General features: G+C 37.8%; 1 protein-coding gene and 1 long non-coding RNA gene across 3 annotated transcripts; one reads left to right on the top strand and one right to left on the bottom strand.

The window, feature by feature from the left end:
- The first annotated feature begins 15 nt into the window (after positions 1-15).
- Positions 16-4,760, top strand: meaf6 (MYST/Esa1-associated factor 6). 2 transcript variants are annotated; one of them, XM_088090382.1, is made up of 8 exons: positions 16-148; positions 1,103-1,218; positions 1,415-1,502; positions 1,586-1,631; positions 1,738-1,930; positions 2,998-3,027; positions 3,536-3,569; positions 4,329-4,760. In XM_088090382.1, the coding sequence occupies exons 1-8, from the start codon at positions 59-61 to the stop codon at positions 4,341-4,343; spliced, it is 612 nt and encodes a 203-aa protein (XP_087946508.1). In that variant the 5' UTR covers positions 16-58; the 3' UTR covers positions 4,344-4,760. The 2 variants fall into 2 exon arrangements, with proteins under 2 accessions (XP_087946508.1, XP_042363167.1); XM_042507233.2 differs by lacking the exon at positions 2,998-3,027.
- On the bottom strand, positions 4,171-9,645 carry LOC148186673 (uncharacterized). The gene is made up of 3 exons (XR_015779473.1): positions 9,447-9,645; positions 8,572-8,685; positions 4,171-4,379 (listed from the first exon to the last, which is right to left on the bottom strand). It is a non-coding gene; the product is annotated as an uncharacterized LOC148186673 (long non-coding RNA).
- Between the last annotated feature and the right edge of the window lie 3,247 nt (positions 9,646-12,892).

The following is a 12,892-nucleotide window of genomic DNA, read 5'->3' as shown; positions in this document are numbered from 1 at the left end:
CGCTCTTTTATGCTCTCCAACCCGCCTCTGTTTTGTTTCTAGAATAGTTGGATCCACCATGGCGATGCATGCGAAGGCGACTCCACCGCAGATCCCCGACACCCGCCGGGAGCTCGCCGAGCTGGTGAAGAGGAAACAAGAACTCGCTGTGAGTTACCGTAATTTCGTCAAAGATGAAACCGGCGTTAAGTGTTTTTTTTAACAATAAAATAAACCGCGTTTCAACAGCGGCGACTGATAGCCGAGGCCTTGCTAAAAGCTAGGCTAATGATAGCAGTTGCTAACGTTGGGTAGCTACCGTTAAGACAGCACAGCAGCGACCGTAACTATATTGGCTGACAAACGTTGACCATAATGGTACGTTGTGATTACAACACCTACGTTTTTCGTAAACATTTCATATTATAATATAAGCATTACCTTTTTTGCGCTCACTAGCATTGCTGCAGTGAATGTGCTAACTAGCATAGCTTCAATTTAGCCGCCGCCTGGTTGGCGAAGTTCTCGCGTTATGTTCTTCTTCTTCGGCTTTTAGCTGCAGTGTGCATCTTAAATGTTGCACCACTGCCATCCTCTGGAGTTTGTTGACAAATTTTCTCCCAAAACTTTGTTGGATACATGCAGTATTTACATATGTTGTCATTATAAAAGTCGTGATATCGAAATAAGTACATTTGCACATCAAATAAATAAAATGTAGAGAAAAACAAAAACAAAACCTTCATTGACTGCTAAACAGATGGACGAAAACTGAAATGTCTTCATAATCCAATGGTTTTTTTTCCAATCTAAATTTTTTCAGTTTTAAATTTTCAAGTATTCAAGTATGTTTTGGATTGGTATGTTTCAAAATTTGAAAAGGAAAGTAGGAATTTGTAGTAGTTGGACTTCTCACCCACCTGCCTGGCATCTCTGTTCTGCTTGAAGCTAAGGTGACTCATTTCTATCTGCTTCCCCGACATCAAAAATAACCCCAAAATCAAATATCAAGACTCACGCAAACATGTCTAAAAACCTGTCTGATTGTATTTGCACGGCACTCACTGCTTAGTCACAATTAAGTCATGGTTGTTGTTTTTTTAACATGTCTTCAATATCTTAGGAAACGCTGGTAAACTTGGAAAGACAAATATATGCATTTGAAGGCAGCTACCTAGAAGACACCCAGATGTATGGCAATATTATCAGAGGATGGGATCGATACCTCACCAACCAAAAGTAAGTATATCATAAAATTCCAAATTAACAAATGCAAGGCAACTTTTTTCTATTAAGCTTTGCTATAAGCTGAAAACTGACAAAGGAAATGCTGCAGCACCGTTAAAGTGTAATGAGCAGGTGCTTGGTGGGAACTTTGAGTCATCCCATTTAAAAATGAGCAAATCACTTAACCACACTTTTGGTATTTTGACAGGAACTCCAACAGTAAGACTGATAGAAGGAATAGGAAATTCAAGGAAGCAGAGCGTTTATTCAGCAAGTCCTCCGTAACATCAGTTGCAGTAAGTGTCTCTCTCACTGGAGTTTTTCTGCATGAAAAGACAAAAAAAACTAATGCAATTGCACTCTCTGTTTTGGCTCACAGGCAGTATGTGCACTCGGTGGGATACCAGATCACATGAATGAAAAACGTGAGTTGGTTTTGTGACTTTTGCAGGCCAGTCAGTGTTGAAAAAGATCTTCATAGTTTTAGTACTTACTGACTGTGAGGTTTTGCTTTCATTTGGGTCCCTTCAGGTGAGGCAGGCAGCGGCACAGAAAGCGACGCCTCGCCAGATCTCCAGAACCAAGAGAACGAACCCAGCCAGGAGGACACGGAAGATGTGGACTCAACGCTGCAGGACCTAAAGCCTCAGAAAGCTGCCTCCTCTTCCTCCTCAGGAAGCCATCACGGGAGCCACAAGAAGAGAAAGAACAAAAACAGACACAGGTACACGATAAAGATACAGCATGTTGTTTAATCTCTGCGTCTTTGCCCTTCTGATTGTGTCGTAAATTAATATCCATTCTCAGGATTTCCTTCAGTTCATAGCAGATCAGTGTGTTTACATGCTCACAAGAAACCAGGTTACTCTGAGAAAGTGTTTTTTCTGGAGTTCATGTGTGTTTAATATCTTTTCATTTACTGAAGTGTCTCGGTGAAGGAATGCCGTGTTAAGTTGTGTTAAATTGCCTTTTCTGTAGGCTTTTCTTTTTACAGTAGTTTACATTTGGGCCATTAAAAACATACTTTGGCCACCAGAAAGATAAAAATGAAAAGGCTCATCACATCACATTAACTTTTTTTTTGGTTAACTAGCTGAGAACAACAGAATGACTGCAGTCCAAATACTGCGGAAAATTAGTACAAATGAAATTAGAAATCATTTCAACTATTCAGAAGCGATATGTGTCGATAAATCTTTTTTTATTTTTATTTTTTGTCAACACTTTGCAAATATAAAATGATCCTAATTTTTTTTTTTTTAAAGAAGATTTTTTGGGTGGGGTGGGCTTAAAAATATCAAATACTTTCAGACCAGTCCTGTTTGGAAAGTTTCCCAGAGACGCTGTTAGTCCAAATATAAAATAGTCCTCACCCCTTTTCTCTCCAAGTGAAAAAAAAAATAAATCCAATATTGTGAATATTTCAATGTAATTTCCTGGGGAAAGACATTATTTTTGGGCCAATGTGGTATTTTTTGTTTTCCAATCATGGTTTGAAGGTTGTGCATTGACTTAAGAGCATGTAATCACACTGAATACTTGATGGAAAGGCTGTTTTTGTTATTAACAGTTCACAAATGACTGGTTAGTTAACTCAAATTGTTGTTGACACTTGAACTGTGTAATGTGGCATATTAACACAGCAGGTGCTCCACCTAACACACTGTGACGGAGCGTTTCTCTCACTCTGTAAAGTGCGGACTGCAGTATTATGTAGACGTAGGGCTTTAGACTCAGGTTGGTGAACTAACAGCTGCTGCTGTCTTCCTTCCCCTAATGCTGCCCCCCCAGTCCTTCTGCCATGTATGATTATGACTTTGAGTAAGTCTGATTTTTACTCTCTGCTCCTGCCGGTCTTCACATCCTGCCTGCTGCAAACCCCATCCTCGACCTTTCCACCATTTTCCCAACTCTCTCTCTCTTTCTCTCTGCTTCTCTTAGTAGAGTTTACTAGTTATTCAGTCATACTGCATGTCCAACACTTCATTCTTTAATTTTGAATGCATCCAGCACTCTGAGCTCCATTAGATCGTATTGCTTGTCCCTGGGGTGTTTTCATATCGTTCTGACCCCCAGATTCATTTCCAATGTGCTTCCCCCAACTCCAGCAACCAAATCAAATGTTGCCGGTGTTGTCAGATGCTGGGCTGGCTACAGATTTGTGCACAAACAAGAACAAACACATGGTCATATAGCGTTCTTGTTATGGGCTTGTTTCTAGGCTTCTTCATGATACAGTAGTGATTGCGCTTTTCACAATAGTTCCCTTTAAAAGGAGGTTTATGATCTGTTAATATCTAATGCAGCCCTTTCTTTCTCATTGTTGCAGATTTGACATGAAGGTTAACAAGAAACCGAGAGCTGTAAGTGGAGTTCTTTGTTGATTTAATAATACTTTTGTTTGTGCTGCAATTAAAGATTATTTTCATTGGTGACTAAACTCGCTGTTATTTTCTCAGGTGTTTAGTCTCTAAAATGTCAGAAAATAATGAAGAAATGTTATAATTTCTCACAGAACAAGATTGCATCTTCAGATGTTTTTTTTTCTCACTAACAGTCCAAAATGCCCAAAACATTTTGTAATAAAAGTATGAAAATGCTCAGATATGGGATGCAATGTTTGAATGTTTTTTTTTATGACATTACATTGTTAAATCTCAAAATAATTACGAAGTTCTTTTGGTTTTCTTTTTTTAGTAATTTACCAAATGCTTTTTGCATTAGCAATTCATGAGCATTGTCAATTTAAACAAGATTTTGCAGCGCAGCTTAAACCAGTACAAGACATTGCATACAACACTTGTGTATTTTATGCAAAAAGTTTTTCAAACTCTGCATGATAAAAATTGAGGCAGTGGAATATCAAATACAAAGCGGGTAAAACGAAATTGCCAAGTCATGTTTAATGTTACAAGAAACATTTTGGCAAAGCTGTCCACAAAGCAGTTGATGGCACTTTTTGTTTTTCTTCAATTTCGGTCATTGCAAAGTTGAATTTCAAGTGGCACTAATAAAATCTTACAAAGTCTAACTTAACCCTGGATTAACTGATTTACCTTTGCAGCTGTCTGTTGCTGTCCTTGCGTTATTTTCCTCAGTCATTGTCTTCTGTCCTCCTGCAGGATTATTCGACTTAACGAAGACGACTGGAACGCCTGGACGCATGAGGAAACCTGTAGAGAAACACAAGATATCTGGACTTTATGAACTTTGTTTTGCCTTTTTTTGTCCTACGGTTGTCATATTTCAGCCTGTACTGTGTGTATTGCTTGAAACATTCCCCCCCGGACACCTACCTTTGGTCACAGTTAGGATTTTGACCCACCAAGTCAGTAGAAACTGGTGTTGCATGTTACTAGAGGCCTGATGAGGCCCACCTCCAGTAACACACCATCTTGTACAGTGTTTAAAAAGATTGTATTTATTATGTAGTTCATTTCCCATTGTGAGATTTTTTTTTTTTAACGTCACATAGTCCTATAATCCCTGAATACCCTGGATTCTTTTATTACATGATTGTTTTGCAAAAAATAATAAAATACAAGTAACATGAATATGTTGTGATGTTTATTAAAAGGCAGTGCTGTGTGTCACTCATCACAGCAGTTAAAATGATTATTTAATGTTTTGAAGCAGCTGATAAGTCGACATTGATGGATGTAGTAATTAGCTTAAATCTTGGCTGTTTCTTGTGTCAGTCACAGGCAGATAAATGCCTGTGAAACTTTAAAATTGACCAATTTTAGGATGGAGTTCCCACACATATAGTCCATAAAAAGCTGTATCATTGAATACATTTTTAGGAGTCCAAATATGATCATTGTTTAGCTAACTAATACAGAAAATAGCCAGCAAATTCTCCTCTGACAGTTCTCAGTTATGAAAATAGTTACTAAAGTAAACAGGCACAAGCTGATGACGGCATCGTGTTTAGACAATTTTCCCTGGGTTTTGTCAGTCGTAAACTTGAATATCTAATGTTGTTTTAACAAAGAGATGATTTACACACTTGTGAAGTTGTTTCATTTATACTATTTGGTTAACAAATATTTGTGAAAGTTACAGCTTTAACTCATTTTCAATACACTTAGTTGTCAGCCTGCAGTTTTCCAAATTTTTCACCAGGCAGCGCCAAAACACACAATTGTCTAAATAGTAAATAACACTGAAATACTTGCACATAGAAGGCATGATACTTTGAAATTTCATATTTCTTCCCCTGTTAAGATTAGAGCTACAATCAAGATTGTTTGTTGAAGTTTTATAAAGTAATTCCTTCTCTTATAAATGTTCGTCAAGAACACAAACTCAACTTTATCAGAGTGCAGACAATATAATAATGTTAAGAAATAAATGATAATAGTAGACGATAGGAATAGATGAGTAAAGCATTTAATTTTTCCTTTCGGGAAGCTCATTTGTTTGCTATCTTGCCACCAGTTAAAAAGATTAATGCCACTCTCACTCACTACAGCCATAAAGCGCTTATCTTAGCTAAGCCTGACAGCCAACTTAAAGCAGGGGGAAACATATATCACGATTTTCTTTAAATGGAAAAAAACACGACGCAAGCTCACATTTTATGTAATCTATATATCAACAGAAATGTAAAAACAAGTTGTGGTTTCACGGAGCCATTATGAACTGCAGTATTTCTTGGCCTTTTATCTTTAATGGTAAGCTGGCTAATCTGCTGGCTCTAGTAAACGTCATTAACATCATCTAACTCAAATAAGCGTTGGCTATTTCTCAAAAACGATTCCTTCAAGGCTGCTTTAGCGAGTCATCGAAGCTTCCTTAAAACTTGGGAGTACTGAGATCTCGCAGTGACTAGCACATGAGTCACAACTGGTCTGAAACTTCGCCTCGTGGGGGGACGGAGAGGAACCACAGCTGCTGACAAACACAATGATGGAGAGACTGACTGGGAAGAGTCCATCCCTGGAATGCACTCCTCGGTTTCAGGCTCCATCCCACAGTCACATTTCATCTGATATGAATGGCACAATTACTTTTTTTTACTGCACTAGCAGACAGTTATGGCTATTTTCTTTGTTTTTAGTCATATCATCACAACATGTATTAGATGTATTATGGTTTCAGTTTGTGCTGACATTCATGGTCCCCGGATGATAAATCCTGGTAACTTCGGTTAGCGCCAGTGAGGTCGACTTGATTGGTTTTTATTGTAGTAAACATACTCAAAGACACTGATTTGGTTTCAATTTTACAGGAACTTCAATGGATAAACCAGCTAGAGCAACTATCACAAGCTGGTATGACCGGTTAAACCATCAAAAACTATGCCAAAACAAACCTTAAGCTGGTCACCCAGAGTAACCATCCTAAGATGATCAAACAGGTTGTTTTTTTTTTTATTTAGACTGTATAAATAATGGATGTGGCTACTGTGACTTCACCCATTGGTTGGTGGATTGCTGTTTTGAGGCCTTGAGTTCGGCATTTCGACTGTCGCCATCTTTTTAGAGTCAGAAGTGACCATATTTGAACGAGAGGATGGATCTGACTCACAGACTGTAGTAACGTCTCACAGACAGCCTGTCACTCAAAGTGGCCAAGCTCTTAAATATGTGTAACATTATGCCATAACAATATATAAACGGGTGAGTAAAAAAAAAAAAGCAAAAACTAAAAAAACTTAATTTACTGCATTCTGATGAATTGATTTGCACCAATTTTTGTCTTTTCTGCATCATTAACTTTACGCCTAAATAAAATGTAAACAAGTGAATTATATATGAATCCACCCCTCATATAGTTGAATGTTGAAATTAGCTACAGAGACCAAAATAGTTTCTGGCACCAGGCTGTTGAGGAGATTTACTCTGTCTTGGAGCTGAACTGCAGTTTACTTCTGCATCATCTTCATTTTTCTCAGCCACATAGTTTGAGGTTTTTAGAGGAAACGAAGTTTAAAGTAACTTTCTAAGAATCTTTGAGGCTAGTTTAAAAGAAAACATAAACACAACTCCAACCTCTCATCCAGTGTTTTAACCACACTCGGACTGGCCTTCATCAGCTAAGTTGTAATGACACCACAAGAAATGACAAACAACTCCAGCAGATTAGAAAAGCTCCGCTTCCAGTAAAGGTCGACGGAGTTCAAATGAAGTTGTTTGCAATTCTTCACTTTCGGTTGAAGGCATCATTATTTAAAGCTGTTGTTTTTTACATAGTGGGGCTGACACTTGACTTAACACACATGCTTTTCTAACAACAAAACAAAATCTTTCATTATGATCAGCTTCCCAGGAGACACTGACAATACATTATAAAAGATTTGCATGTTAGGAGTCAAACTCCAGAACATTTGGCAGCAAAGCAGATTCTTTTAAACCCTATAAAAAAGCCAATTTGGATGCAAAAGTACAAGAAAGGTCTAAACGCCATAGAGCGGAGTCGTTCAAGGAATCCTGTTTGGCTCCCGACAGCTCAATTAAAGTTTCTCCTCGGTCAGTTCTTTCCAGATAATTTCCTGAAGTGACAGGAAATGAAACAAAGATTTGCGGTTTAAGTGGTGAAACACACATTGGAGGTTCATGCCTCATTACTCACACACCCCAAGGTTAAACGTGAGGAATGTTCTCTGGTGTGAGTGTGTGAGTTTCCAGCCAGATTGCATTACGTAGTTGGCGATGTTGAATGTGACTTGAGTGAGTCATGGGCTGACTTGTAACCTGGTCTCAATCACAGCCTTTAACAATATCTATGTGTTGGACGGCTGACGGAGACGTGGGAGGAGACGAGGAAATAATACTGTTGGGAGAAAAATGTGCCGTATGTCTATAAACCTGTTTAAATACTCAACACACTGTCATTTGTAATGAATCATCAACTCAGGTAAAGAAGTAAAGGCCCCAGTGAAATCTACCTGTGGGGGAAAAAAAACTGTTACCCAAGATAGCAATTTTTGGTTCTAAAAATGTTCTGAGAATGGTACAATGCAAACAATGCAAAGTTTAACGCCTTAGTTCGCATTTAACCTCACAGACATTATCTGAAATGATAAACATCCTTAAAATGTTCTTTGAACATTAGATCAAAAATGTAAGTAAGTAAGTAAGACTGTGCTAGGTTCACAAGGAGCTAAGTGATATATAAAAATAAATTCAGAAAAAAACGGGCCCTATTAAAATAAATTAGTCTTTGTTTTTGTTTTTGTCAATAGTCCTTTAAGTCTTTCTGCTTTGTGATCACTTTTAGTGTTAGTCAATCCACTGCCAGGGGTGCTCCTTTAAAATGTTTGTCACGGCTCCTGCAACAGTTTTGGAGTTTTGGTTTTTTTTTTGAGTTTTGCACTCTTGAAAGTGTGCGTAGCAGTCCAGGCAACTGGACATGTCCTACCAGGTGAAGTATGCGATGGGTCAGTTCTGCGTCCTGTCAGGATCACACTGGGAGGCTCGCCATCAACGGAAAGGGATCTTCTGATTGGTTCTCACACTGTCCATAAGATCTGACCTGTTTGTGCAAACGAGACTTTAAGATTTTGTTCTATGTCTATATGTTGTACAACAACCATACTAAAACATAATAACCATGTAACACCAAGCACCACATGCTGTATAATACACAATGATAACATTTTCAGGCCTATTTATCACACTCCAGTTCAAAACTTTACATCTCAGTTCAATTACTGAATCACCATACAGTAGAGCCAGCACATACAATCTCACACTGTAGTACTAATTCAAAAACAGCCTATAGTAACCATCTGCAATAGCATCAGGCTACACTTTATCCTACATTAGGAAAAATGGTAGGCGATACATGCTTCAAATAGCTCAGCTTTTGTTTGCAACACTCATACTCTAATGAAAATAGACATATCAGAAACATTAAATACTATATCTACCCACAGCAGAATTCAAACACATTTTCACACTCAAAATAATAATAAAATTACGACAAAAACCAACCAATCTGGTATTTTTAATTACCTTCTCTTTACTAACAGTGCAGTGAAATTCACTCAGCTAATCTTTAAAACAAAGAAAACACACATAATGCTGCTGAACTCGGCTAATCTGAGCATCAGGTTACTACTTTTAGCTGCACTAGGGCTGCTAATTAACGTCTTTGTGCTTTAAACACTATCAGCAATCAATAACCACAGTGCTGGGGCAATAAACCTTCCCACAACACTCAAAAAACGTTCAGGCAATGTAGCACCGCAAACGCTATTAGCAACGTTAGCATGGCGCAGTTCGCTAGCTTACCGCGATAAACAGAGGGGCAAAACCGGACTTTTCCCAAACTCCCGGTCACTTCTATCTAGTTTGTCGTCTGTGTTGGTTCGTTAACTTGTTGATACTTTAACTTTTATCTACTCTTTCAACTTTAATTCGGTCTGTTTACTCCTTTCTCTCCTGTCGCCATCATTCATGCCCTTTTGCTCTGTTTTCCGCACATACTCACGCGCAGTATCACGCAATGACGTCGTGACCTGTCATTCAAGTTCAGTTAGGGGCGGGACTAACGCTCCTGATTGGCTGATCTTTCCCCGTCTGTTTGTAAATGGACATTACGCTGTTTTAATACATTTTTGATTTCTTTTAACCTTGTATTGTCACTGGGTTACATTTGCTTTAAAACATTGCAACGTGTAGGTAATTTTAGCCAATGTTGTGGGAATATTTTGCTTTTGCTTTTTGATTCTATACATAGGCACATGGACACTTTGAGCTACAGCATTTTGGCATTGCCCTGGTTTTCTCAACAAAAAGCAGGTGGGATTTTTCCATTATATTTCTGATAAGTGCATTGTTGAAGAACATGAACTCTGTGGCAAACAAAGGTTTCTGACATGTCTTGTTCAGCAAGATAATCTCCACAAATAAGCAACCCTTTTAGGGTTATTGAAGCACGCAGTCAGCCAACGGTACCTTTACAGTATATATACCAAAAAAAGAAAAAAAGAAAAAGGTCTTCAGTTTTCAATAGACACCTTGTGTGGCTTGACCCGAAACTTAACAGCTAAATTGATCATATTATAGCTTATGAAACAAAAATCTCAGCTCTATAGTTTTTAAAGGTTTGAAGACTGAGAGTGTTTTTAGGGAGCCAGCATAGGATTTAGGGCTGCATTGGAAAAGCTGACAAACAAGGATTTTTAAATGACATTTTTGTTATGATGTACTATACTATGATATTTTTTAAAAGCATTTTTATGACATTTCACATAAATTATAACAACTGACAGTTTTACAGATTTCATTACACATATTAGATTCTAGTTTCCCCCTTTTTAATAAATTTGAAAGTAATGAAATAGAGTGACGGTAAAGGATGGGACTATACTATGTACTTTGACTTGTAAAAAACACACACAGAACTGCGCTACAACAAAATACTAGAACCAGTAGTGGCAATAATGGCAATTGGTTAAGTTTATCTATGATTCTTATGAAATTTGCAAATAATTATTTTTGTATAGTGGTGCATGGTTGCTTTTTTGAGCATTTTCTTAATGTTGGGCCCTGTTTGTGAAAGAGATGCTCCTGTTTGATAAATGAAATGCTGTGAGCACCACAAATAAACCTCACTTCCACTTCATAGGCCCACTTGGCAGAAAGACAGATGGATGGATGGAGATAAAAACAAAATAATCAGTCTGACTAGAAACCACCAGGGATAAAAGACAAATGTGTTTTTGTACTTTAAGTTTAAATGACCCTCTTTAAGATTATCCTCATTATTCAAAAGTTACAAAGTGGCAAATCCCACAGAAACAGAGAATATACTGAGTGAATTCTTGTTGATACGACACAGTCGTCTCAGGACATTTGAGAAATAACTGTAGGCGCTGCAGGGTCTCCAGCGAGGCGTAGCCCCCCTTTTTCCTTCTTCTGTGGTCAGTCAGTCAGAGTAATGTCTTATAATTACTTTAACAGCCGGCAGCAGCAGGATCCAGCTGAGTCTGAGTCCCCGGCCACTGAGCAGGATGACGTGAAATCTTAAATATTCACTGAGGAGCTTCAACCCCATCCTTCCTCCTCCTCCTCCTCCTCCTCCTCCTCCTCCTGGGACCAAACAAGACTCGTTCTCCTACATCCCCGCAAACAAGGTCAAACATATTTCAGGAAGAGTCATGGGAACGACTCAAACAAATAAGAGCACCACACAGCGCTTTTATTTTTCATCTGGAGTTGATCTTGTGATAAGATTGTAACAGGGCACAAAGAGCACGCTTGTAGCAGCAAGTCAACACTTTTACACTGAGTCGTAAATGATGATCAAAAGCAGGAAGTTGCAGGAATGTATATCACTTCTAGACGGCTACATTTCTCAGTTTATGAGGAAGTGCCAGGCGCCTGGAGTGAAGGAGAGCAGCTGTATTTTCATATAAGCACCTGTCAGAGCCAAGTCCATATATTTAGCCTTTTTAACATCCTTTTTTTATATATAATAATAATATAATATATATATTTTATTTAATTTCGATTATCTTAACTCAAAGTCCACATACAGCTTTTCCTGGAGTTCCCAAGGTCCAAAATGCAACTCTCAGACTCAATATTGTTTCTATTAACCTTTAGAAACCTGGAGCAACATCACTTTTCTTGTGCATCTGTCAGATGCCTTTCACAAATATTTAAAACCTTTGAACCATAAGCAAAGGTGCAGTTTCTTAAAAAACAAACAAACAAATAAACACCAACAAAAAAGCCAAAAAGGTTATGAGCAAGAAATGTTTACCATATTGCAAGGAATGAGTAGATTTGGAAAATTAAGTTAAAACTTTTTATAATTACCATAATTAGATATTTAAATTTATGTTACAACATTCTGATTTTTTAAACACTTTCCCAGGTCATTTCTTTCTTTCTTTGTGTTTAAACTTTTTTTATACTAATATTCAGGTCACTTCCTTTTACTTTTTACTTATTTCTTTCTCATTTTTGGGTAATTTCTGCTTTCATTGCTCATTGCCTGTGAAAAGAAATTAAGCCAATTTGCTCTTAAAGTGTTAAAATGTTTTTTCTGCCCCTTTATTTATTTTTTCTTATTAAAACAATATCCTGCCACTTTAAAGGCTAGAAAAAGCAGGTAAAAGTATTTCATTTAACATTAGGGCCACAAATATAAAAGTACTAGATGCCCAAATCACTTTTATGGAGAAGTTTTCGACCGGTGTCATCGTGGATTTGTGTTCCCTCCTCCTGACATGGACACCAGCCTGGCACAGCCTCCACATAAACACAATCAGAGCAGATCAGCACAGAGGTTCTGAACTGTAAATATTTATCCAGATTATGTAGTGAGGGAAACAGTCTGCTTAGGACTACCCACAGAAAACCATCTTTGGGAAACAGGGTAAAGGTTTTTCAAGGGAACCTTCTCCCAATTTTCCACCCCCTTTTTGAGATAAGAGATAAAGTATAAGCAAAAGTAATATTTCAGTGTTTCGGATATATGTATTTTTTGAGGATTGATTGATTTTTTTTCTCAGTGAGACAGGAAAAAAAACTGCTAAATATCACTTTAAAGGAGCAGTACAAATGATTTAGTGGCATCTAGTGGTGAAACTTCTCCCGTGAGCCAAGCCGACTTCGGTGTTTGTTTTTCAGGAGGTCTTTACTGGAAGCCAAATTATCCACGGAGATCTCTCATTTAAAACAAATAGAACAAGGAAATGAAACACTGACTGAAACTTTTGTTTTCT

This window comes from Plectropomus leopardus, chromosome 17, assembly GCF_026936395.1.
Source record: "Plectropomus leopardus strain MGB_pleo_1.0 chromosome 17, ASM2693639v1, whole genome shotgun sequence".
Taxonomy (NCBI): domain Eukaryota; kingdom Metazoa; phylum Chordata; class Actinopteri; order Perciformes; family Serranidae; genus Plectropomus; species Plectropomus leopardus.
The sequence above is the reverse complement of the archived record's forward strand: the minus strand, read 5'-3'. Positions and strand labels throughout refer to the sequence as shown.

Excerpts from the sequence above, each read along its gene's own strand:
- meaf6 (XM_088090382.1), top strand. The coding sequence starts at position 59 with ATGGCGATGCATGCGAAGGCGACTCCACCGCAGATCCCCGACACCCGC. Across the intron at positions 149-1,102 it reads AGAGGAAACAAGAACTCGCT|GAAACGCTGGTAAACTTGGA; the intron begins GTGAGTTACCGT and ends TCAATATCTTAG. Across the intron at positions 1,219-1,414 it reads CGATACCTCACCAACCAAAA|GAACTCCAACAGTAAGACTG; the intron begins GTAAGTATATCA and ends GTATTTTGACAG.